Here is a 27,541-nt window from a genome sequence, read left to right on the forward strand (position 1 = left end):
TATTTATGTTCTACATAGAACTCTTTTTTTTTTTTTGTTATAAAGGTTTATTATTTATTTTACCTTTCACTGACAATGTGAAACGCACAGAAAATGTTCTCTTAAAATATATACAGCTGTAAACTGTTGAAGATAACCATAACAACTAGGTATTATTTATTAATGTAGTATGATATAATGTCTGATCCAGTACGTGCTTGTCTTATTTAAAATTGGAATGTGAGACATGTTGCTGTGACCTTTTTTTTCTTTCTCATTTATGTTTGTAGATATTGTGTGAATGACAGTATATAACAATAATAATTAAAAGGATCTTATGTGGATGTCATGTACATTTTGAAATGATAGAACTCTATTAGCTTTGTATCACATTTGGATAATTCATCAGAGTTCACAGTTTAACACATCATCAAATAAATGCTATATAATTAGCAATGAGAAAGAATCTTACCTAACTTAAATTTGGGGATTTTTGCCCATATTTCTTTTCCAGATACATTATAATTCTGGACCCTTATTTATTGCAAAACTCTTAACATATGCAGACCAACAGGTTTTTGCATTCCTTTTAAATAACTGGTTGTGACAGAGCTAGTTGTTGGTCAGAGTCGCTGTTTCATTCATATTTATTGTAATATATTTTTTGTTTTATAAATATGTTACACACAACAAAATGTGATTGGTGTAAAATATTTGTAATGTATATTAAAAGGCTCAAAAATATTTGCAGAAACTTAAATTATTTTCATACTTGTAGGACTATGGTAAGAAGCTTGAATTATACCTTCCCACGTGATTCTCTTTTCAGGAAAGTTGTGAGGAAAGAACATGAGAAGCATGTAATACATTTGCACAGAAATGTAACCTGACAGGATTTCTAGATTTATACTTTAACCACCTGTATTGCCCCCACCCACATACATACGCACACTTTGGTGATCTTGAATATTGTTTCAAAAGAATCAGCATAGAAATCCTGGCCTCCTAGCTAGAATATAGATTGATTTTTCAGAGTTCATTTCTATGCTAAGGCAGAGGGCTTGACTCTGGGAGTATGGGACCTTGTCTTAGAAACAAAGTTCCAGATAGTTTGTTCTTTAAGGACAGAAGCAGTATGTTCATTTGGAAAGAAGTGTGACAAAACAAAAGCATTTGAACCATCACTGTACTGTCTACATCTGAAAAAATGCTCAAAGTTGGATCCTCTTGCCACTACTGAAGCACCATTGTGTCAGGAATGCAAGGAACAAAAATTGAATTCCATAAACAGTTATCACAGCAACATGACAGTTTCCCTGCTGGAAATACCTAACAGGGAATGTAGGTCAAGTAAAGAGGTTTTGATTGTGCTAAAGAAACAATGGGGCTTGCCCTTCAATGTTATGTAAATTTGCCCTCTTTTGAAACAATTGAGCCAAAAAACAAAAACAAAAACCCAAACCCATTGCCATGGAGTCCATTCCCACTGATAGTGACCCTATAGAATCTAGTAGAACTGCCCCATAGAGTTTCCAAGGCATACCTGGTGGATTCAAACTGCCGACCTTTTGGGTAGCAGCTGTAGCTCTTAACCACTATGCTACCAAGACCGCTACTGGCAACAAATTCTTGATCACAATCACCTTCACTTGCTGCAGGTACAGCTTTTAAATCATTGAAAAGGTTTCAGGCATTTCCTTGCACTATCCAAATTAAAACCCATTGCCATCCAGTTGATTCCGACTCAGAGCCACCCTATAGGACAAAGCAGAACTGCCCCACAGGGTTTCCAAGGCTGTAATTCTTTACAGAAGCAGACTACCACATCTTTCTCCTGCGAAGCAGATAGTGGATTCAAACCGACCTTTCAGCTAGTAGCCAAGCACTTTAACCACTGTGCCACCGGGGCTCCTCCTTGCACTAACCAAAAAAAAAAAAAACACCAAACCCGTTGCCCCTGGTGAGTTCGAACTACCAACATTTTGGCTAGCACCATAGCTCTCAACCACTGTGCCATATGCAGCATATGAATATGAACCATATGCACCTGTTCCAACTTACCTACTTATCTATAAATTCATCTTAAATATGCAGGAACTGGTTTCTTTTGTAACCCGAGGACTGCCTGTAAAACCTAGCTCATTTTTTTTTTTTTTTCATAGTGCAAGAGAATTCAGTGCAAGGAGAGAATATAAAGTTCATCCTAAGAAGTCTGCTCTAGTCCCAGGCAGTGTGATGGAGGTCATGAATCTTGTATGTCCAAGTAACACACTGATGGCAAGTCCAGGATAGGGTTCAGTGCATAAGGTTTAACTTTCTGGTTTTGGTGACATGCGGAATGAGGAAGTGGAAAAATAATTTTCCAGGGTAACATCTGGCAAGAGGAAAACAGGTTGATGTTTAAAGCCTCTGGGAAGATAAAATGGCTAACTTTTTCTTCTCTGTGTTTGGGAAACTACAAAGGACATCTGGTTTGGGCAGGACACTTGTTGGAGACAAATACTGTCTCTCTCTTTTTCTGATTCCAGACACTACCCCGGGGCAAGTACCTCATCTTTTTGCTTCTCACAGTCATCTGGTAAGAAGCCTAAGGCACTCAAACCAAAACTGTGCCTCTGAGTGGTGTCAGTTTTTGCCAGATTCCCCTCTGCAAGACTGGCTTCAGGCTGACCTGGAAAGCTCCAGATGACTTTGCAGAGACACACTAGGTTGATAATGGGAGGAGATATTAGGAGATTTAACCCCATAAAAAATCCTCACAATTGAGGAAAAGTGTTACTTCCTCGTGAGACTAGCTGAGCACTAGAGTTAAGGGAGCTGAAAAGTACAGGCTTTCAGGGTTTGGCTGATGTGCAGTGTTCCCCTGCGTGCTTTAACGGGTATTAGGAAGGATATGATACTAAAAACAGGGAAGCTCTCAGTGATCATGAATAGATTGTAGACTACAAACTAAAAGAGTACAGTGAAGTCCTGGATCTTTGGGGGTCTGCAGTGAGCCAGGTATTAGCAACAAAATGTTTTTAGTAAGTGTACCATACCATTTATCTCTGATGAGACATGAGAGGAGCTAGAAAAATAAATTCAGAGGTAAGTAAGCATTTTTTGAGACAATAAAATGCTCAGTGTGTGGCTTTGAAGAAGTAAACTGAGTGGGGATCCTGAAAGGGGGCAGTGATGAGAATTCTCCTTCTCAGGTAGTCAGGAGAACCTGGGTTCCCAAAGACTCCTTTCTCTTTCAGTCTTGTTGAAAACGGAGAAAAAGCATTAGAAGAGGGCCCTCGCAGCACCTTCAGGGCTAGGATGAGGGGGAAGGTGGCCTGTAACCCAACCTCCTCCAAAGAGTTGTGTGGATCAGGCTAGTCCTACCCTTTCTGAGTCTCTTTCCACATGGTAAAAATAAGCAATGTCATGATAAACGGAGAAAATATTGTTGTCAAGGATTTTATTTTACTTGGATCCACAATCAATGCCCATGGAAGCAGTAGCCAAGAAATCAAACCATGTATATTGCTTTGGGCAAATCTGCTGTAAAAGACCTCTTCAAAGTTTTGAAAAGCAAAAATGTCACTTTGAGGACTAAAGGGTGCATTACCCAAACCATGGTATTTTCGGTTGCCTCATGAACAATGAATGGGAAATCCTAGTGGCATAGTAGTTAAGAGCTACAGCTGCTAATCAAAAGGCCGGCAGTTCGAATCCGCCAGGAGCTCCTTGGAAACTCTATGGGGCAGTTCTACTCTGTCCTATAAGGTTGCTCTAAGTCGGAATTGACTTGACAGCAACGACTTTGGTTTTCTGGACAATGAAGAAAGACTGAAGAATTGATGCCTTTGAATTATAGTGTTGACAAACAATATTGAATATACCCATGGACTACCAGAAGAACAAACAAATCTGTCTTGAAAGAAGTACAGCCAGAATGCTCTTTAGAAGCGCAGATGATGAGAGTCTCACGTTTGGACATGGTATCAGAAGGGCCTAGGCCCTGGAGAAGGATATCATGCTTGATAGAGGGTCAGCGGCAGAGGAAGACCCTCAAGGAGTTGGAAGACAGTGGCTGCAACAATGGGCTGAAAACTAGCAATGATCGTGAGGATGGCCAGGACTGGGCAGTGTTTTGCTCTATTGTACACAGGGTCACTATGAGTTGGAACTGATTAGACAGCACCTAACAACAGCAACAACTTCCAGATTGTGTCCAAGAGAGAATTCTCCGTTCCTGTAATGAAAGTAAGTACAAAATGGCCCCATTCAGCCTAAACCGGCATCAGTTAACTACAGACTTTGCGGTAAAAAGAAAAGCTATTTGTTTAAAGGTGCCGGAAAGCGTAGGCCTTAGTCTCTACAAATACAGCAGGGGATGAAGAAGGGACTGTCTCCCCGAGGCCTAGTTCTCTGGTTCCCGCATGCCCACTTCTCCCAAAGCCACGGCTACGTAATCGCAGACAGGCACACAAACCAGGGCTGGACTCAGAATCATAATGCTGGTTAGTATATGGATGTCCCTTCCTCCCTTACTGACTCTAACTTTCTCCCTTTACTCGCCTCCTCCCTCTCCCCTGGCCGTATTTGTTGGTCTCCACTCCTAAGCAGGGTTTCCAGGTAGTCAGGCCTCGCGGTGCTCCGCCCAGGCCTCGGCCAAGCGGGGTCCGTCTGGGCCTGAGGACACAGCGGTCGGGAGGAGCAGAGTTTCCAGCCCACCGACTTGCAGAGTGAGCCGTGGGGCGAGTTCGCAGACTACCAGGAGGACTCAAGACAAAGGGTTACATAAGGCGAGCTCCAGTTTACGGAGCAGACCTAGGATCGGATTCATCCGGCGTGGGGCAGACTCCGGGAGCAGGGGCGGGCTCGGGATGAGAGGAGGCGGAGCTCGGGGTGGCAGGGGCGGGGCCATGCGTGGGGCGGGGGGTAAGTGGGCGGGGCTATGTGGGCGGGGCTATGAGGGCGGGTGTAGGAGCTGCGTGCAGGGGGAGAGGCTATGCGTCACTGGGACAGGATTTGTGTGGGGTGGGGACGTGGCTGTGCGTGGCAGGGGTAGGATTCTGCGTGTAAGGAAGAGGGCTATGCGTGGCGGAGTAAGGATTTTTGTGTGGGGGACGGGACTGTGCGTGGCGGGGGCAGGGTTATGTGTGTAGGGGCGGGGCCATCGGTGGCAGGGGCAGGATTCTGCGTGGCGGAGGCGGGATCGGGCCGGAGGGGACGGGGCTCTACGTGATGGAGGCGGGCTCTGGGCCTGTGGAGGAGGAATTCTGGACCGGCGGGGGTGGGGTTCTGTGTGGCTGCGGCCGGGGCCGTGGTAGGAAGCCGGAAGCAGTCGCGGCCCCAGCTCAGGAGACATGGCGGGCATTAAAGGTACATCCGCGGCCCCGGTCCGGTAGTTCTGCTGTGGGGTCGCCCCTGTGCTCCAGGCTGAGCCTGGAGCTGCGCCTCCGGCGCCCCAGCGGGGAACGGCCGCCCCCCAGGCTCGCCCCTCTTCCTGCCTTTCTGGGCGGGGTGGTGCCACCGGCTTCACTTACTCCTTGGGGTGCGAGTGGAGGAGAGTCTGCGGTGGAACCTCAGCTCTTTTTTTGTAGGACCACTGGCCTTCACGCTTGCACCCAGCGTCTTTCCGCGCCGTGCAGGCGGAGGCCTCACGCGGAGCCTTGTCCCCCGGGAGATCCGGGCTACGCTGGGAGCCTCACCTTCCCGGCTGCGGCTCAGGACCTCGGAGCACCCCTCCCCCTGCCGGCTGCCGGGTTTCTAAACAAGGTTTCCACTTCCCGATTTGTCCGCCTAAGCCTCTCCTCCGTTTTCCTGCCTCGCAGCAAAATTTCCCATTTCTTTCAGAGAAGCCTTTTGTTCTTTCTCCAGTGTTCTTTTCACTGGGGAGCTTAATTCTTATGTTCCTAGTGATTTTTCCAATTGGGCAGAGTTGACTGCGGGCGGGTGTCAATAGAAAACGCCCAGAAATGCTGTGGTTTTCGTAATTGTGGAGACTATATAGGAGGATCTTAGCACTATTTTCTTCAATGCTTTCTCCATTTATGGACAAAGAAAGTAGTGTTTGTGCAATATGTGTTTTTGAGTGGGACATTTGATTAAAAGGGGGTACCAAGAACACCCTGTGGCGAAGTGGTGAAGAGCTCAGGCTGCTAACCAAAAAGGCCGCAGTTCGAATCCACCAGTCGCTCCTCGAAAACTCTCTGGGGAAGTTCTGCTCTTTTCTGTAAAAAAAATAGGACACAACAAATGCACCGCTTCCCTTATCTTCTTGACTTGAGAGGAAGGAGGGAAGGCTGCATAGAGAGAGGTTATCAGAAGTATTTTAGTAGGAAGCCTTTAAGTTTCTAATCTCGTGAATAGAATAGTATAACTTGTTTCCATGTTGGAGTTCTTATCCTCCCCGAAATTTGTACCAAAAGATCTCTCTTAACCAGTATTCACTACGAGTATGTTTACTGTATATGTGTATGTTCACTATGAAATTGTATCTGAGAGAGTGAGCTGTTAGCAGCAGATACGTTTTGTTATTATTTCTGGCTGAGTTTTAAATTCACTATTTTTTTTTATCAATTTATTAAACATGGTTTATTTGAACTGTGTCCAGTGTGTACTGTGTCCATTTGGAGCCAAGGAAAAACAGATAACAAGTAGTATTTAAGTACTACAGTGTTTAGTCATAACCAGAAACTTCTAAATAACAATGTTTAAATGTGAACATGTTAGAAATTGTGACATAATAAAAAGTAAGATAGGATATGAAATAGAAAAGGAATAAGGGGAGGAGGCATTTTGCAGTTAACTCCATTTAGCTTTTATTGAGGGACTGCTGCATGCCTGAGACATAAGAAAAATGTAAATGGGAAGTTATTGTGGGCTGCAGCTGGAAACAATTATATTATTGTGTAAGTGTCTAAAGTATATTCAGGTACAGTGGGAACACAAATGGAATTACTTAACCTTGCTCCAGGGAAGAGGAGGACTGTGTTCACAGAAGCGGCATGCTTGAACTGAATCAAAAAGGGCCAATAAGTGTTTCACCTTATTCAGGAAAGCAGATATACTCCAGGTAGAGAGAACAACATGTGACATGGGAGGGGGTCGGGGAAGGAGGCATGAAAGAGCCCATCTCTTCAGTTTCAACTACTTAGTAAGACTGTACACAGGGGAAAAGTGGTGAGGGTTGAAGCTGGAAAGGCGGTTGGGTCAGACCATGGTGAGCCTCAAGTGTCAGGGCAACTGGTAGAAGTGAGAGCAGCTATAAAGGTATAATGCCGGATTGATAGATTTGAAAGATCACTGTCTGATATGGAAAGAATGGACTGGAAGAGTCACACTTGTAAGCAGGTAGATTCTTGTAATAGTCCAGGCATGAGGTGCTGAAGGCCTGCTCTAGGGCAATGGCAAGAGGGTTCTAGAGAAGAGGGTCGATTTGAGTGATGTTTAGGAGCTTGAGTCACCTGGACTTGGTGACTCACTGGAAGATGGAATGCAATGATAGTGTCTGTCTTCCAAAATAGGACCTTCAAAGGGAAGAATAAATGAGATTTGGGAGGGGTGGCAGTTTTACACATGTTGAATTTGAGGTTCTTGTTGGCTATGAGTTGGAATTGACTCTATGGCAATGGATTTGGTTTTGTTTTGGCTATCGGGGCAGAGAAGTCCAGATTGAAGTTGGACGTGCAGACCTAGTTCGTAGGACTAACTCTGGGCTGGAGCATCAGATGTGGCAGGCCCTTGCGGTAACGGTAGCTTTTAGTTGAATGCAATTTCCCAGCAAGGGTGTGTGAAATGAAAAAAGAGATGGAGTTGGATTCCTGGTCAACTCCAACTTTAAAAGATGGCAGAGGATGAGATTTTGGGAGGCGGGGGAGGGGTCCTTAAAAGATCAAGAAGAACTGACCGGAGATAAAATTGTGAATTTTGAGGGACGAGTGTCTTATAACAGAAAGGTGTAGATTCTTAGCTTTGAAACGTCTTATGGAGGAGGCATAGAGGAGTGGAGAATAGAGCTTACTAGGGAGATCATCTTCTGTAATGAAAAAACGTGGGAAGTTACTTTCCTTCCACATTGGTACGTTTTTCTGTTAACAAGTGACATGTACTAACTGGAAAAGATGTAAAAGTGACAGTCCTTTCTTTGCTCCCAGTGTCTTCCCCCAGTGGGAACCATGTTAACATTTTGGTGTATATACTTCTAGATGTGTTTTAAAAAAGCACTTTGCCATCTTCCCAGAAAACAACCTCTTAGATCCCCTCTTAGTCTCCCTAAATCTCCTCTTAAGTAAAAGGAAACAATAAAAAATGTTAATGACTAATTTTGAGCGGTATGGATTTTTTTTTTTCAGAAGAACAATTGGCAAATACAGTGTTCTATGCTTTTGATTTGTACTTGTATCAAAGAACATTGCTAAAATGAGCAGATACCTACATCAGTCAGTGTATTTATTGAGCACCTCCTTTTTGCCAGGCACTTTACATAGATTATCTCACTTAATTCCCGTATACTCCCTAAGAAGGTGGCACCATTATTCCCATTTTACAGATGAGAAATCAGGTTTAAATGGATTCACTTTATACTCAAGGGCATAAAACCAAGTGGGGCAGAGTAAAGACTTAACTCGTACTTGTGACTCAGAGCTCAAGCTTTTTAACAACTGTGAAAATCTGTCTCTCAGCAGTGTGACAAGGACACATAGAGTCTACCCCTCAGAGCTTAGTGTCCAGGAGATGCAGGGAATAGATATCTTTATTTAGTGGATACTAGTTGGGAATAATTTTCTATGAAGCCATGAAAATGATCTTCAAAAACTTGAAGTATTGTGGTTTTGGGGGGCAAAGTGACCAAAGGGTATGTATTACAGGGAGGCACTTTTGGATTTAAGGAAGGAGGAGTGTCATGGATTGAGTTGTGCCCCTCCACCCCCACCCCAAAATGTGTGTGTCAACTTGGTTAGGCCATGATTTCCAGTATTGTGTGGTTGTCTTCCATTTTGTGATTGTAATTTTATGTCGAGAGGATTAGGGTGGGATTGTAACACCACCCTTCCTTACTTAGGTCATATCCCAGATCCAAGGTAAAGGGAGTTTCCCCGGGTGTGGCCTGTACCACCTTTTATCTCTCAAGAGATGAAAGGAAAGCAAGCAGAGAGTTGGGGACCTCATACCACCAAGAAGGCAGTAGAGCGTGTCCTTTGGACCCGGGGTCCCTGCGCCTAAGAAGCTCCTCAACCAGGGAAAGATTGAGGTCAAGGAACTTCCTCCAGAGCCGACAGAGAAAGCCTTCCCCTGGAGCTGCCCCCCTGAGTTTGGGCTTGCCTATTAGACTGTAAGAGAATAAATTTCTCTTTGTTAAAGCCATCCACTTGTGGTATTTCTGTTTCAGCAACACTAGATGACCAAGACTGATTTTGGTACCGAGAGAGTGGGGTGCTGCTCTAACAGATACCTAATACGTGGAAGTGGTTTTAAAACTGAATGGATAGAGGAGCAGCAGCAACAGAGAACCTGCAGCAGCAGAGAGGAGGCAGTGAGAGAACCAACAGCAGCAGAACCAGGAGACCAGTGCCAGACAACCCTAGAGCTGACCCATGGAGTGAGAGAGCTGAGTGCCTGCACCCAGGAGGCTTCCTGGCAGAGTAGGGTGCCTCCTGGCACTTATGGGTGGAGCTAGGCTTGCTGACCCAAGGAGCGAGAAAGCTGAGTACCTGTGCGCAGGAGGCTTCCCGGGAGTGGGGTGCTTCCGGGCACTTATTGGTGGAGCTACAGAGCTTTGGAACACTTGCCCCAGCCGGGCAGATGCGGGCGTGAGGCTCCAGGAGCCAAGAAACCAGGAAGCAGAAGCTGAAGAGACAACACAAGAAGCCAAGCTGCTTCAGTCTCAAAGGTATGGCCATGACCTCAGGAGTTTCAAAGGGTGGAGCCATGGCCTCTGGTGTTTCTAAGGGTAAAGCTGCCACTCAGATGGACTAGGAGAATGGTGCGCCTAAAGCTGAGGGAGCAGAGTTGCTCTCCCAGTGGGCCTGGAAGGCGGAGCTGAAGCCCAGGGCCCGAGGGGCCTCCACTCAGAATCTGAAGACTGTGGCCAAGACCTAGAGTCTGGAGGGCAGGGCCATTGTGTAAATAGTCTCAGAGAACAGAGGATTATTTTCATAGCTTTGCGGGCTAATGTAATGTGTTCTGCTGACTTGCTTTGTGCCTGTTATCCCTTCTTTCCCTCCAGTTTTTCCCATTTGTAATGGAAATGTCTAGCTTGTGCTTGTTCTGCCATTGTACCTTTGGAAGCAGATAACTTATATTCTAGATTTCAGAAATAAAGAGGAATTTTTGTATTTGGAGTTAAGACTTTTGCTATGATATGATGAGATGAATATGTTTTGCATATTGCAAGGATGTGATTTTTGGGGAGCCAGAGGGTGGAATGTAATAAATTTGGGCTTTCAACATTTAGAAACTGTCAGAGTGAAAAGGCCTGCCTTAGGCAGTGGTGAGTTTCTCTTCCCTGAGGTTGTTCAGACTAAGCTGGTTGGCCTGTTTTATGACAAATACAGAGGAAATTCATACCTTAGATAGAGGTTTGGTGTTTAGATGCTCGAGATCTTTCTCTACCATATGATTTTAAAGTGGTGGGCATAGGCAGTCGTTTGCTGGTCAAATGCCGCATCAGCTAATGAAATAAATTATAGTGGTTAAGAGTTATGCTTACTAACCAAAAGGTCGGTAGTTTGAATCCACCAACTGCGTTTTGGAAACCCTGTGAGGCATTCTGCTCTGTCCTGTAGGGTCCCTATGAGTCGGAATTGACAGCAATGGGGGTTTGCTTAAATTTGAAACCTTTAACTCTTTTTTTACTTAAAACTTTTTTATTGAGATATGATTCACATAACGTGAAACTGGGATCAGCGTTTAACTCTTCATTTTATTTTTCACAGCTCTTGTGGCATTATCCTTCAGTGGGGCAATTGGGTTGACTTTTCTTATGCTGGGATGTGCTTTAGAGGATTATGGGTAAGTTACCATTTCAAAAAGAACTATTTTCTTTTTGTGCTTTGTTAATATTTGTATGACTGTTAGAGAGTTTGGTCAATTTAGCATGAAGTTCTAAGCAAATAAGTTTGTAAAGCCCAAATTTTGAACCCAGTCCCATGATGGGTCAGTTGGCTTTGTGCAGAGGAAAGCTCTTTTTAAAATGGATTTATTCATTTAATAAACAATTTTTATTAAATTTTAATAAAGCAGAGTGGCTGGTGGATTTGAATTGCCAACCCTTCGGTTAGCAGTCAAGTGCCACCGGGGTTCCTTAAGAGGATTTTAGGCAGCTGGAAAGCTATATACTAAGGTTTAGAGACATGAGAGTAAATAGACTGTTCAGGAAAGCACATATGGTTCCTTGTGATAGAGCAGGAGTGGCAGGAGAAGGGGTCAGCCAAGGATCAAGGATGTAGAGTCAATCCTTTTGGGCTCTGTATGCCCTGTGAAGGACACTAGACTTTTTTCTTCAGGCAATAGGGGCTGGGGAAGAATCTTGAGAATGGGGTTGACAGGAAGCCTGTGAGGGGTAGGGAGGGGGGAGTGGCGAGGGGTTATGTTAAGATGGTCATTCTGGCCAAAACTAGATAGGAAAGTGCTTAGGCTGCACTCAGGGAGAATGGTGAGTATTATCATAAACCAAGCAAAATTTCGTGCCATGGCAGTAGGAATGGAAAGAAAGAGGAGAGAGAAACAAAGAGAGGAGGTAAACTCAGCAGGTTTTGTTAATAATTGTCAAGGGTCTAGAAGCAGGGAGAGGTTCCACAAGTCTTCCAGGTGACTTGCTAGAGCAACTAGACAGAAGGTGAGGCCATTAGCTGCAACTGCAGCTAGTTATCATGACATTGATAAATTCAAATATGTTGTCCCAATCCTGGCCAACTACCGCAGAAATTGTTTAGACACCAGAGGACCCAAATATTAGCAATAAATTATATTTGTCCAGGACTCTCATAGATAATACCTTATTCTAGCTTTAGGGATGTAAGTTATCATCCTCATTTCTGTCTAGGAAACCAAAATCCAGAGTATTTAAATACTTACCTAAATTATAGACAGTAAATGTCAGAGATGGAAATGGAACTCATGTCTTCTTACTCCCTTGACTAGAGATTTTTTCCATTCCAACTGACTCTAAACTCAGGTGTGTAGATTCTCAGTGATATACTGTATCTCTGTTAGGTAAGAGAATGACCCTTTACTGCTACTAAAAAGAAATTCATTTTATATCTCAATTATGGTGACCCAGGATTATCATCTATATCAGTGGTTGGGAAACTAGGGCCTGTAGGCCTAATCCTGCCCCCAGCCTGTTTTTGTAATTAAAATTTTATTGGAAAACAGCCATGATCATTTGTTTACATAATGTCTGTGGCCTAGTAAACCCTATTGGGAAGTTCCACTGTCATGGAGCCCTAATGGCACATTGGTTGAGAGCTCAGCTGCTAACCAAAAGGTTAGCAGTTCATATCCACGAGTCTCTCCTTGGAAACCCTATGGGGCAGTTCTCTGTCCTATAGGGTCGCTATGAGGCAGAATGGACTCAATGGCAATAGGTTTGTTTTTGGTTTGGTACTCTGTCATACCACCACTCATCTGTCAGTTTGTCATACTGTGGTGGCTTGTGTGTTGCTGTGATGCTGGAAGCCATAGCCACTGGTATTTCACATACCAGCAGGGTCACTCATGGTGGAAAAGTTTCAGTGGACCTTTCAGACTAAGACAGAGACTAGGGAGAAGGATCTGGCGGTCTACTGCTGAAAAATTAGCCAGTGAAAAACTAATGAATAGCAGCAGAACATTGTCTCATATAGTGCCGGAAGAGCTGCCTCCTCAAAGGGGAGTCAGCCTTAATGATGTGTGTGGATGGAGTAAAGCTTTTGGGGCCTTCATTTGCTGTTGTGACATGAATCAAAATGAGAAGAAACAGCTGCAAACATTCACTAGTAATCAAGACGTGGAATGTACAAAATACGAATCTAGGAAAATTGGAAGTTGTCAAAAATGAAATGGAACACTCGAAGAGCGATATCCTAGGCCTGAACGAGCTGAAATGGACTACTATTGGCCATTTCGAATTGGACAATCATATGGCCTACTCTGTCAGAATTTAAAAAAACAGTTGCAGCAGTACATTGACAGGGAACTGCCGGAAATTCAAGCCTGATTCAGAAGAGAATATGGAATGAGGAATATCACTGTTGACGTCAGGTAGATCTTGACTGAAAGCAGAGAATACCAGAAAGATGTTTATTTATGTTTTATTGACTATGCGAAAGCATTTGACTGTGTGGATCATAACACATTATGGATAATGTTGCAAACAATGGGAATTCCAAAACACTTAATTGTGCCCATGAGGAACCAGTATATAGACCAAGAGGCAGTTGTTTGAACAGAACAAGGGGATAGATATTGTGTGGTTTAAAATCAGGAAAGGTGTACATCAGGGTTGTATCCTTTCACCATACTCATTTAATTTTTACACTGAACAAATAATCTGAGAAGCTGGACTGTATCAAGAAGAATATGGCATCAGGATTGGAGGAAGATGCATTAACAACCTGCGAAGTGCAGATGACAAAACCTTGCTTGCTGAAACTGAAGAGGCCTTGAGGCACTTACTGATGAAGCTCAAAGACCACAGCCTTCAGTATGAATTGCACTTGAACATAAAGAAAACAAAACTACTCACAACTGGACTAGTAAGCAACATCATGATAAACAGAGAAAATATTGAAGTTGCGAAGGATTTCGTTTTACTTGGATCCACAGTCAATGCCCATGAAAGCAGCAGCCAAGAAATCAAACAATGTATTGCATTGGGCAAAAGACCTCTTTAAAGTGTTGAAAAGCAAAGATGTCACTTTGAGGACTAAGGTTTGCCTGACCCAAGCCATGGTATTTCCAGTCATCTCATATGCATGTGAAAACTAGACAGCGAATAAGGAAGACCCAAGAAGAATTGACGAATTTGGATTATAGTGTTGGTGAAGAATATTACATATACCATGGACTGCCAGAAGAATGAACAAATCTGTCTTGGAAGAAGTATGGCCAGAATGCTCCTTAGAAGGGAAGATGGCGAGACCTCGTCTCACATACTTTGGAGGTGTTATCAGGAGGGAGCAGTCCCTGGAGAAGGACATCATGTTTGGTAAAGTAGAGCGTCAATGAAAAAGAGGAAAACCCCCAATGAGATTGATTGACACAGTGGCTACAACAGTGGGTGCAAACATAACAATTGTGAGGGTGGCGCAGGACTAGACAGTGTTTCATTCTGTTGTGTATGGGGTTGCTATAAGTTAGAACTGACTGGACGGCACCTAACAACAACAACAGCGCTCTGTCATACAGGGTCACTCTGAGTCGGTATTGACTCAGTGGCACACGGCAACAATAACATGGCTGCTTTGGGGCTACAACCGCAAAGTTGAATAGTTGAGATGGAAACCATGTAGTTTATAAAGCCTAAAATATTACTGTCCTTTTACAGAGACAGTTTTCCAACCCTCAACTTACATATTTACTGAATATTTAATATTCCTCTAGTTTGAAGGAAATCCTGGTGGCATAATGGTTAAGAGCCACGGCTGCTAACCAAAAGCTCGGCAGTTCGAATCTACCAGGTGCTCCCTGGAAACCCTCTGGGGCAGTTCTACTCTGTCCTATAAGGTTATGAGTCGGAAATGACTCGACGGCAACAGGTTTTTTTTTTTTTCTAGATTAAAATTAGGAATCCAAAGTCAATAATTCTACCCTGAGTCCCCTTGATGAATGGCATTTTCCCTCTTGCTCTTTAGATGACATCCTGCCCTCCCACATCTGTGGCTGAAATGGGCAAATTTCACCACATTATCCCCACTCCTGCTGAGAGTCTGTGGCTGTCTTTGTGGATCTGTGTTATCACAGTATTGTGGTGATACGTATTATCATGGCATGTGTATGTGTGTGTGTGTGTATATATATATATATATATATACACACACAGAATGTATGTAGTTGTTGTTAGGTGCCCTTGAGTTGGTTCTGACTCACAGCGACCCTGTGCACAACAGAATGAAACACTGCCCAGTCCTGCACCATTCTCACAGTAGTGCTATGCTTGCACCCATTGTTGCAGCTACTGTGTCAACCATCTGGTTGAGGGTCTTCCTCTTTTTCCCTGACTGTGTATTCTACCAAGCATGATGTCTCCAGAGACTGATCCCTCCTGATAACATGTCCAAAGTATGTGAGACATTGTCTCCCTATCCTTGCTTCTAAGGAGCATTCTGGCTGTACTTCCAAGACAGACTTGTTCGTTCTTTTGGCAGTCCATGATAATTCAGTATTCTTTGCTTGGTTAAGTGCTACAGCTGTTAACCCAAGGGTCGGCAGTTTGAATCCACCAGGCACTTGGAAACTCTACGGGGCAGTTCTACTCTGTCCTATAGGGTTGCTTTGAGTCTGAATCGACTCAACGGCACTGGGTTTTGCTAACACCACAATTCAAAGGTGTCAGTTCTTCTTTGGTCTTCCTTATTCATAGTCCAGCTTTCTCATGTATATGAAGTGATTGAAAACATCATGGCTTAGATCAGGCACACCTTAGTCCTCAAGGTGACATCTTTGCTTTTCAAAACTCTAAAGAGGTTTTTTGCAGCTGATTTGCCCAGTGCAACACGTCTTTTGGTTTCTTGACTGCTGCTTCCATGGGTGTTGATTGTGGATCCAAGTAAAATGAAATCCTTGACAACCTCAATCTTTTCTCCGTTTATCATGATGTTGCTTATTGATCCAGTTGTGAGGATTTTTGTTTTCTTTATGTTGAGGTGTAATCCATACTGAAGGCTGTGGTCTTTGGTCTTCATCAGTAAGTGCTTCAAGTCCTCTTCACTTTCAGCAAGCAAGGTTGTGTCATCTGCATAATACAGGTTGTTAATGAGTCTTTCTCCAATCCCGAAGCCTCATTCTTCTTCATATAGTCCAGCTTCTCAGATTGTTTGTTCAGCATACAGATTGAATAGGTATGGTGAAAGGATACAACCCTGACACATACCTTTCCTAACTTTAAACCATGCGGTATCCCCTTGTTCTGTTTGAATGTATGCCTCTTGATACATGTACAGATTTCTCATGTGTACAATTAAGTGTTCTGGAATCCCCATTCTCCGAAATGTTATTCATAATTTGTTATGATCGACACAGTTGAATGCCTTTGCGTAGTCAATAACACACAGGTAAATATCTTTCTGGTATTCTTTGCTTTCAGCCAGGATCCATTTTACATCAGCACTGATATCCCTCCCCGGTTCCACATCCTCTTCTAAATCTGGGTTGAATTTCTGGCAGGTCACTGTTGATGTATTGCTGCAGCTGCTTTTGATTGATCATCAGCAAAATTTTGCTTGCATGTGATATGATATTGTTCAATAATTTCCACATTCCGTCAGATCACTTTTCTTGGGAATAGGCATAAACATGGATGTTTTCCAGTCGGTTGGCCAGGTAGCTGTCTTCCAAATTTCTTGGCATAGAAGAGTGAGCACTTCCAGTGCTGCATCCATTTGTTGAAACATTTCAGTTGGTATTCTGTCGGTTCTCAGAGGCTTGTTTTTCTTCAGTGCCTTCAGTGCAGCTTGGATGTCTTCTTCCTTCAGTACCATTGGTTCCTGTTCATATGTTACCTCGTTAAATGGTTGAAGTCTACCAGTTGTTTTTGGTATAGTGACTCTGTGTATTCCTTTCATCTTCTTTTGATGCTTCCCGTGTTGTTTAGTATTTTCCCTCTAGAATCCTTGAGTATTGGAACTCGAGGCTTGAATTTTTTCTTAGTTCTTTCAGCTTGAGAAATGCTGAGTGTGTTTTTCCCTTTTGGTTTTCTATCTCCAGCTGTTTGCACATGTCATCATAATACTTTGTTTTGTCTTCTTGGGCCGCCCTTTAAAGTCTTCTGTTCAGCTTTTTTCTTTCCATCATTTTTTCCTTTTGCTTTAGTTACTCGACGTTCAAGAGCAAGTTTCAGAGTCTTTTCTGACATCCATTTAGGTCTTTTCTTTCTCTCCTACCCTTTTGATGATCTCTTACTTTCTTCATGTATGATGCCATTCCACAACTCGTCTGGTCTTTGGTCATTAGTGTTCAGTGCATCAAATCTGTTCTTGAAATGTCTCTAAATTCAGGTGAGGTATACTCAAAGTCATACTTTGGGTCTAGTGTACTTGTTCTAATTTTCTTCAGTTTTAACTTGAACTTGCATATGAGTAATGAATTGTTCGAACTGCAGTTGGTGCCTGGCATTGTTTTGACTGATGATACTGAGCTTTTCCATCGTCTCTTTCTATAGATGTAGTTGTTTTGATTCCTGTGTATTTCATCTTCTCAGGTCCATGTGTGTAGTCACCATTTATGTTGGTGAAAAAAGGTATTTGCAGTGAAGAAGCCTTTGGTCTTGAAAAATTCAGTCATGCGGTCTCTGGCATTGTTTCTATCACCAAGGCCACATTTTCCAACTACGGATCCTTCTTCATTTCCAGCTTTCACTTTCCAATTATCAGTAATTATCAGTGCATCCTGATTGCATGGTCAATCAATTTCAGACTGCAGAAGTTGGTAAAAATCTTCATCTTTGGCCTTCGTGGCTGGTATGTAAATTTGAATAATAGTGGTATTAACTGGTCTTCCTTGTAGGTGTAAGGCTATTATCCTGTCACTGACAGCGTTGTACTCAGGATAGATCTTGGAATGTTCTTTTGACAATGAATGCAACGCCATTCCTCCTCAAGTTGTCATTCCCAGCATAGTGGACGATATGATTGTCTGATTCAGAATGACCAATACCAGTCTACTTCAGCTCACTAACGTCTAGGATATCGATCTTTATGTGTTCCATTTCATTTTTGATGATTTGCAGTTTTCCTGGATGCTACTTTGTACATTCCAGGTTCCAATTTTTAATGGATGTTTGCAGCTGTTTCTTCTCATTTTAGGTCGTGCCACATCAGCAAATGAAGATCCTGAAAGCTTGACTCCATTCACGTCATTAAGGTGGACTCTACTTTGAAGAGGCAGCTCTTTCCCAGTTGCATTTTGAGTGCCTTCCAACCTGAGGGGCTAATCTTCTGGCACTATATCAGACAGTGTTCCTCTGCTATTCATATGGTTTTCACTGGCTAATTCTTTTCAGAAGTACATCGCCAGGGTCCTTCTTCCTAGTCTGTCTTAGTCTGGAAGCTCAGCTGAAACCTGTCTGTCATTTATATATAAATGAGTAGTGACTGAGCTTTTCTCCTCAAAAAATAAACATAATGTAATAAATGTCTAGCCGATGGAGAAAAAGGTGATAGATTATTTTTGAGGTATTTATAGAGCAAAGGTAATTGGGAGCCAGATGGCATTTTTTAGTAAATATGGAACATTGGTTTTAGAAGAAAACATTTTTTGTTTTGCATTGCATTGTTATTTTGATCATTTGTAGTAAAGATTGGAGTATACTAAAGTTTATATTAGTAAGCATATCAATTTATCATGCCTTCCATACTTAAAGCACAATGGTTAAGCACTCAGCTGCTAACCGAAAGGTTGGTGGTTCATACCCACCCAGCGGATCCACAGGAGAAAGACCTGGCAATTGCTCCCATAAAGATTACAACCTTGAAAACCCTGTGGGGCAATTTCCTACTCTGTCACATGGGATTGCTAGGAGTCAAAGAGCGACTCAGCAGCACCTAACAACATGCTTAAAATCCATCTATTATTTTGTTCATTCAGCATTTATTAATGGAGCATCTCATTATAGTGACTGGAGGTAAATGGTGATTCACTGAGACAAATCACGTCCCTGTTCTGATAAACAAGAAAATATTGGATAGGAGTAAGTGCTGTGCAGAGTTAAAGGAGGGTAATGTACTAAGAGTGACTCGGGAGTACTTCAGAATGGCTGGTCAGGGAAGGCCACTTTTAGGGGGGACATCTCACTTTAGATTTGCAGGATAAGAAGGAGCCAACCAGTGGTACATCAGGGGAAGAGCATCGCGGGCAGAGGGCACAGCTAGTGCAAAGGCCCCAAGTCAGGAATGAGCTTGTGTTGTTTAAGGAAGAGAAAGAAGGCTGGTGTGGCCACAACGAAAATGGAAAGATGATACCAGGTGAGTGGGAGAAAGAAACATATAGGGCTTTGTAGTCCAGCGCAAGAAATTTGGGTTTTATCCTAAGAGTGATAGGAAGCCATCGAAAGTCATGGAATGTGTGCAGTCACTGAAGAGATCTTTACTGAGTTAGCATGTGCAAGCCACTGTACTGTGTTCTATAGCAAAAGCAAATACAACTGAGATAAGATTCTGCCTTTAATGAAATTACAGCTTAGTAATATTAAAAACAAGGAACCCTGGTAGCACAATGGTAAGTGCTCAGCTGCTAACTGAAAGGTTGGCAGTTGGAACCCACCTAGTAGCTCTGGGGGAGAAAGACCTGGCAATCTGCTTCCATAAAGGTTAAAAAAAGCCCAGTGCTGTCGGGTCGATTCCGACTCACAGCGACCCCATAGGACAGAGTAGAAATGCCCCATAGAGTTTCCAAGGAGCGCCTGGCGGATTTGAACTGCTGACCCTTTGGTTAGCAGCTGTAGAACTTAACCACTACCGCACCAGGGTTTCCGCATAAAGATTACCGCCTAGAAAACCCTGTGGTAAGTTCTACTCTGTCATAGAGGGTCACCATGAGTCGAAATCAACAACAATACAAAGAGTAATAAAGTGTCTTGATTAGGCGTTGTGCAGTTGTTTCTTTACACAATATAAAGTACCTACAGATTAATGAACCAGTCATTTTTAAATTATTATTACTTATATGGTCATGGTAAAAATCATATTATATACTAATACTAACAGTTGAACGAGTAAATTTTTGACATGGTTTAAACACAATAGTGTATCTTTCGTTACTGTAACTTTTTTGGCGTTTTTTTTCTGGGTCCCTCTGACAGCGTGTACTGGCCCTTGTTCGTCCTGATATTTCACGTCATTTCCCCCATTCCTCACTTTATTGCCAAGAGAGCAACATATGACTCTGATGCAACAAGTAGTGCCTGTCGGGAACTGGCGTATTTCTTCACTACTGGAATTGTTGTTTCTGCCTTTGGATTTCCTGTTATTCTTGCTCGTGTGGCCGTGGTAAGTTTTGTTTTCTATTGTTTGGCCAGATTGTCCCTGAGTTTACTTCAGAGACCTGCATTCGGGTCCTCAGTTTCATTTTCATTGCTTGTACTTTGTATTCAAAACCAGACCTCTTTTTAGTGTCTCTGTTTCGCCTTTTCAGATCTGTCTGTTGTGGCCATGTCTTGTGACCGTGTTTTCAGAATGCCTTCTCTGTTTCTCTTACAGCCTTTAGCCAGACCATGCCCTTTCTTGCGTTTTCTACTTTAAGCAGTTCTCTAGAATTGTTCTTATATCCCTGCCTCCTAAATCTTAGGACAGTCCACGGAGATGACAATAGTAATGTATTGTTAGTTATAAAGTGAAGATGGTATCAGATTCTTCTTCTGCAAATAGACTCATGTACTCAGTTCTCAACTCAGTAATAAGCACATATTGAGGGACAACTATGTAGATACTAGAAGATACAGTGAATGAGATGACATACTTTTAGATCCAATGTAAAAATTTTCTTTTCATCTCCAAAAAGCACTTTATAGGTATAATTTATGCAGTTCTGTGATGCTTACTCTCTCACCTAATATTTGCTTTTATTTCTCCCCCTCTAGACTACATTCTGTTTTAGTTTCGTGAAACTCGTTTGGTGTGTTGAATATTAGATATGCACAAGTCTTGCTTATTCACTCAATAAATATTTTTGAAACATCTACTATTTGCATGACCCCATGAATAAGAGCACAGGAACTAGCATGAGTTAAATACAGGCAGTCCCCGGCTTACTAATGCGTTCTGTTTCTCTCTTTAAGTCGAATTTACACGTAAATAGAGACAGGTATGATTCCTGTATACTGTCAGTTAGTCAAATGTTTGTCTTAGTATATAGTATAGAGTGTACCTTTATGTGCATAAAAAAATTAAACACTTTAAGATATTCTAAAATATTTTTCAAATAGTAACACAGTATAATAATAATGTTTTAATGCACATTGCAAAATAGTGCCTGTTTGTTATTACAAACCATTGTGTGTACCTCGAATTTTTAATATAATAGGCATTTGGGGGGTTGGCTTGTAACTACTTAAGTTGGACGTTAGTAACCAGGACTGCCTCTATACTGTAAACATACTATTGTATGATAATTGAAATAGGATCAGAATGCCATAGGAGCACGAGGAGGGATATTCCAACTGGCATTTGATCTGGGCCTCTAATGTAGGGAAGGTTATTATAAGCAATGATGCCCAAGTTAGAAAATGCAATTTGTAGAATAAAGAGTAATCCGGTACATTATGTTAATGGTGGTAGAATAATTTGGGAAAGGATAGAATTATTGCACAATTTGAAGAATGTACTCAGTGTCACTGAATTATACATGTAGAAATTTTTGAATTGGTGTATGTTTTGTTGTGTGTATTTTCATCACAATTAAAAAGAAAAAAGAGTGGTCCAGTAAGATGCAGCAAAAAGGGAGTACTTGAGATTGAGGCTAGAAAAGTTGGTAAAGCCTGATTGGGAACAGTTTTGAATACCATGTCAGTTTGAACTTGACCTAGATCAATAAAGAACTGTTGAATGTTCTTGATTAGAAGATTTCCATGACCTTATTTTTCTTGTGCTGTAACCAGCACTTGTTAAATTTTACTGCAAGTGTTTTGTTTTTCTCTTTCAAAACTGCATCATGTTGTGTGAAGAAACTTTCATTGGTGTTTCTATTCGTTAAATAAAAACAAAAAATGCTCACTAGAGGGTGCTCTCACCTCCAACTATGCCTCTAAAAAATCAATCTGCCAAACAAAAGACTGCTTTCATTTGTATGCAGATTATTGTTTAAAATTTTTTCTTGCCTAGAAACAAACAAACCGGTAAGCCTTCAATTCCTATTTGCCATAAAATGGGGCAATTCGTGCAGAACTTTCAGTACCCAGTATTTTAATTGGACCACTTGTAATCTTGCTACAAGTATTGAGGCAGTCATTATCTACTAAAAACAAGTAAAGAAAGATGTTTAATGGGGAACATGATAAGGATGGTACTAGACTTAATTAATAACCATCACGGAAGTAATTAGACTAATTACTGAATAGTTATATGTATCTCGCCTATTACATTATTAAGCCTTTTAGCAGCTTTATGTAATATTTCCTTGGATGTTTTTAATGCAGAAAATAAGATTTGCAACTAGCGCAATAAGAAGAGAGTGAAGAGTTAACTCTTGTTTTCTTGTGTTTCAGATCAAATGGGGAGCTTGTGGCCTTGTGCTGGCAGGCAATGCAGTCATTTTCCTTACGATTCAAGGCTTTTTCCTTGTATTTGGAAGAGGAGATGATTTTAGCTGGGAGCAGTGGTAGCACTTTTCCTGATATAATGCATTGAATTTCTTATAATTCATATTCTATATATATGTGTACACACATGGCATCTTACTATGAAATTTAATATGCTGTTTTTTGATACCTTTATATCGTGTTCATTTTAAAGAGGACTAAATGTGTAAAAGATAAGTTTTATTCCCAGAAAATAAAACCAATGCCATTGAGTCAATTCCAACTCATAGAGACCCTATAGGATAGAGTAGAACTGCCCCATAGGGTTTCCAAGGCTGTAATCTTTACGGAAGCAGACTGCCACATCTTTCTCCCTTGGAGCGGCTTATGGGCTCAAACTGCCGACCTTTTGGTTAGCAGCCGAGCGCTTAACTGGTCTACCACCAGGGCTTTTTCCCAGCAAATAGACCTTCTACTTACTTGAAGTGAATTATGTTACTGTATTTTTTTTACAAGTAATGTGCCCACACATACAATGCTCAACATAAACCCATTGCTGTCAAGTTGATTCCAACTCATAGCAACCCTATAGGAGGACAGAGTGGAACTGCCCCATAGAGTTTCCAAGTGGTGCGTGGTGGATTTGAATGGCTGACTTTTTGGTTAGCAGCTGTAGCAATTAACCACTATACCAGTAGGGTTTCCATGCTTAGCATAAAAAAAAAAAAAAAAAAAAAACCACCGCCGTCGAGTGAATTCTGACTCATAGCGACCCTATAGGACAGAGTAGAACTGCCTCAAAGAGTTTATAAGGAGCGCCTGGCAGATTCGAACTGCTGACCTCTTGGTTAGCAGCTGTAGCACTTAAACACTACGCCACCAGGGTTTCCAAGCTTAGCGTAGTGTGCTTAAGGGGTTTGTGCGGTTGGTAAAAAAATGTATAACGTGAGTTATTTGCATGAAAATATGGTACTCATTTGCCCATTCATAAGTCACTGTGGTCTCTGAAAGTGCATTAACCTAGCGTGTGGTAGGCGGCTGCTCACTTAAGCAGTACATCTATACTTTTTGTCTGAGGATGTGCTTGGCTGGGCAGGTAACACTGGAGCAGGTCTTAGTTCTGTTTAGCACTTCCAAGATATGTTTATGGCCCAGAAAGACAGAAGTGGCCCTTGCTGTCTGCTGTAGACTCTTGCTTCTCAAAGGTGCCGTCCATGGACCAAGAGCATTGGCATCTCCTAGGAGCTTATTGGAAATGCAGAATCTGAGGCCCCATCTCGGACCACTGCATTTTGATGAGATCCCAGGTGAATCGTAAGCACAGTAAAGTTTAAGAAGCTCTGTGATAAAGGAGTTGTCCCTAGGTGACTCAGACTGTTAAGCACTTGGCTACTCTCCAAAAGATTGGTAGTTCAAATTCACCCAGATATGCCTTGGAAGAAATGCCTGGCAATTTACTTTGAACGATCACAGCCATTGAAAACCCTTGTGGAGCACAGTTCTACTCTTATACACATGGGGTCACCATGAGTCAAATTGATGGCAACTGGTTTGAATTTTTGGTATCATAGAGGACCATACTCTGATATTTGCCAGATGTTCGAACATATAACATGGTCTCTTCCTCAAAATTGTGAAAAGGGTTCTAAGTAAGGAATACATACGCCGTCTGAAAGGAGTGGCTGTTTTCACAGTGCAGGGGACGGGGCCAGGGTGACCAGAGACAGTGCCAGTGGAATGCGGGGCAGGGAGGAGGAGCTGGAACCTGTCCCTGCTTCTTGCAGAACAGGGAAGAATAGATAGATATGTAATATTATGTGATTTTACTATTTAATCTGGTACTCCTCCCTAGTTCCTTCTCTGATCCACCCCTCCTGATTTCACAGCAGTTCTGATGCACCCTTACTTCTTAATGACTCTGGCTTCTTCCAGTGGAGACATGGGAGCCAAGTAGGCAAGCAGAGGGTGAACTGCTTCATTTTATCTACATATTGGTATACTCCTTGTCTTTCACGTCCTGTAGGAGTTTTATTTTTTATAACTTTATGCCACCTTTAAATGAATCGTTGGGAATACATTTCATGTTGAACCCTGTGATCACAGTTTTTCTAGCTCAGCTAACTTTTTGTCCAAGACCTATCGAGGAAAGGAAATATGGGAAATAGAGCCACGTGATCGGAATGATCAGTGGTTTTTAAACATTACCAGTGTATGATAACTGGCATACGTGCAAAACACTTACAGACCTTGAGGTTTGCAGTCTGAATAATTAATTATCTCAGCCTTCGTATTCTGGTATGATGCTGGGACCAGGAAAAGATAAATGCAGTACCTAAAAAGGTAATGTGTAAAGTGATTTTTTTGTCCTCCTGTGTGATTGTATGTTTTTAGTGTCCTATTGGGTTTTTTTTTTTTATGTATGTATAGATTTAAGTGGTTATTTCCAGTATTTATATTAGAAAAATCATATGGATACTTTATGATTTTTTAACTGTCATTTTTGATAATAACACTGACACTGTATTGTAATAAATTTCACTTTTAACACAGATGAAAGGTTTAATTTTAGAAGTCTTTATTCTGATGTATTCTTGCTTAGAAAAATAACAATGAGAATTTCTTGGTATTTTGAAATGGGCAGTTTTGAGCAATAACCTGTTCTGCAATAGAATAATAGCAATTAACTTTTTAAGGTATAATTTTGAATGATGTTTGAATTGGTTTGTAATAGCTTTTTCTTGCCCTAAGATGGCAACAGTGATTAGTTTATATTCCCTTTTGTAAAAGTGTCCTTGTTGCTTACACATATTTCAGATAACCAAGGTAGCCTTAATCTATAGCCTTAAAGTAATAGCTCTTGTGTTTGCAGAATGATATGAAGTCCTTGCATACAGAATACTTGTAGCTATTCCCTAGCAATGGAATCGCTTATTGAAGTGGTAGATTATTGAATTTGCTGTGTGTCTGTAAAGAGACATTTATTCAGCAGTGCCTAAGTATCATTTAACTAATAACTGCCAGTAGGAAAGTACTGCCGTGTTTAAATGTACAGTACACAAGTTTCAACTTGATGACACAAATGTTGGACTTTTTTTTTTTTTAAGTTCATTTTTACTATATATATTAGAATATACTTTGGAGATTCAAAGCATATTGATCACATTATAAAACTTGAAGAATTGCACACAGGTAGATAATCTCCACTTTATGAAGGGATTCTCTGTCATGTTTTCAGATAACTGGTTTACAGGCAAACTTTGAAACACTTTTCCCACAGAAACACTATTATGAATTGTTGATTGAGTTCTCAGGCCAAGCTTCTAGAGCAGGCTAAACCCTCATATAGCTGACCTGTACTTCTCAAGATACCTGCCTGAGTTTCCGGTCATGGGAACAGGGTAGTGTGAACAGTTTGGAGATAGAAGAAAGCAATATTCCGTTTCTTTTCCGAAGAACAAGGTCTTTGACACCGTTTCACTTCAATTTTTGCATCACCTTCCACTTTAAGGAATCCGTGGTCGTCAAAAACAGGTTCATACCCACCCCGGGGCACCTCAGAAGGAGTCCTGGCAATCTACTTTAGAAAAATCCGCCATTGTAAACCCTATGGAAAAGAGTTCTACTCTGACACACATGGGGTCGGCATGAGTCAGAATTGACTCCATGGCAACTGGTTCACTTCCTGATGCCCTTCCTAGCTCGTGTGTCCTTGGGGTCTGCATACATTCCTGTGAGTTTTGCTCTCCTTCTTTTCCAGCTGAGCCCTCCCTCCTAGCCTGCCTCACCGTCCGAGGTTCTTCATATTCTAAAATTTTACTACTCTCACCAATCAGTTTTTCTTAGTACAGCTGATATCATCTGGTGTTAAGAAAAAAGTGATCTTATAAAACTTCTTCCCAGGAAAGAATGAATGACTGGTGATCATCTTACCCATGTGTGAAACTCCTCATTGACCACCTGCAGTGTGCAATTAACACAGAGTGCTCCAGCTGCATTTTTATGAGACTGCCTCAACTCAAATGACTCTTACAGAAATGTGGCAATGTTTCAAAGTGAAAAAAATCCCATTAGTTTATAGAAGGATATTAACATTTTGAGATCACATCTCACGTCTTCCTCAGGGTGAGTTCTAAGCGGGTCCTTTCTTTTCACAGTTGTTTCATGTCTTCCATTTATGAACTTAACAGACTTTGCTGACAATCCTTAGGACATTTTTACCCCTGTGATAGCTCCTTGATGAAGACTCTTCTACAGGCTGAAATGTTCCATTATGTTAATCACTTTCATTATGCTCTCAGAGGAATGCTCAGGAGATGGCATAAAAACGTGCCTTTTCAAAGATGACAAAATTCTGATTTTGTACCATAATATAACCAAAATGTTTATGAGGATGCTAGCATTTTCTGAGCATCATAATTAGTTCACAATTGGGAGATATTTCTATAGTTGAATGTAAGTTATGTGTTTTAATTCTCCTTTTCCCATTCTGCCTCATGAAGTACATTACTTAAAAAAAACGTCCTGTATGTAGCTCATAGCTTATGAGTTACATTCTGTGTGTGTGTGTGTGTGTGCTTTCTGATGGCCACGCCGGAGTAGAGCAGTGATAACGTGCAACTCCAAACACGAAGTGAGAGACCCCCAAGATTGCTTTAGAGTGTGTTCATTATATATGTGTGGTGAAGATGGTGAATTTTCCAATAAAACTTGTAATTTATACTTTAACAAAGGTTGTATGTACATCATTAAACTAAAAAAATATATTTTACTTTGGGATGTATCATACTGGAAAGGAAACCAGCAGATTTATCTTCCCAGTGTTTTTATTTGAATAATATCATGTTAATTTGACTATTTCTGAGCCTATACTTACTGTAATTGAAGAGAAGCAGTCCAGGACTGTTGTGCTGCTTGGAAGAATCTAGTCCCTAGTTAAAACTTTGCTGTGGCTAGCACTCACCAGCCCTGGGGGTAGGGGAGGGTGTTAATCAAGAATTTGCTGTTTTAAAAAAAGGGAAAAACCCTGAAACTTCAAAAAAGTGCTATATTGAGTCTAGGACAATTAGATGGTCCCTGGGTGCCACCACTGACTGCTCTGATAGGGATCCAATAAAGGGTCCCAGACAGAGCTGGAGAAAAATGCAGAAAAAAATTCAA

At 41.7% G+C, this 27,541-nt stretch overlaps 1 protein-coding gene across 1 annotated transcript; it reads left to right on the forward strand.

The window, feature by feature from the left end:
* The first annotated feature begins 5,222 nt into the window (after nucleotides 1-5,222).
* On the forward strand, nucleotides 5,223-27,110 carry LEPROT (leptin receptor overlapping transcript). Its single transcript, XM_049879521.1, has 4 exons — nucleotides 5,223-5,331; nucleotides 10,890-10,965; nucleotides 19,952-20,138; nucleotides 22,352-27,110. The coding sequence occupies exons 1-4, from the start codon at nucleotides 5,316-5,318 to the stop codon at nucleotides 22,466-22,468; spliced, it is 396 nt and encodes a 131-aa protein (XP_049735478.1). The 5' UTR covers nucleotides 5,223-5,315; the 3' UTR covers nucleotides 22,469-27,110.
* Nucleotides 27,111-27,541: the final 431 nt, after the last annotated feature.

The sequence above is a fragment of the Elephas maximus genome, chromosome 3 (assembly GCF_024166365.1).
Source record: "Elephas maximus indicus isolate mEleMax1 chromosome 3, mEleMax1 primary haplotype, whole genome shotgun sequence".
Taxonomy (NCBI): domain Eukaryota; kingdom Metazoa; phylum Chordata; class Mammalia; order Proboscidea; family Elephantidae; genus Elephas; species Elephas maximus.

What these genes read in the sequence shown, in the direction of transcription:
- LEPROT (XM_049879521.1), top strand. An exon ending in TGTGCTTTAGAGGATTATGG is followed by an intron (nt 10,966 to 19,951) that starts GTAAGTTACCAT and finishes TCCCTCTGACAG; the next exon opens with CGTGTACTGGCCCTTGTTCG. An exon ending in TTCTTGCTCGTGTGGCCGTG is followed by an intron (nt 20,139 to 22,351) that starts GTAAGTTTTGTT and finishes CTTGTGTTTCAG; the next exon opens with ATCAAATGGGGAGCTTGTGG.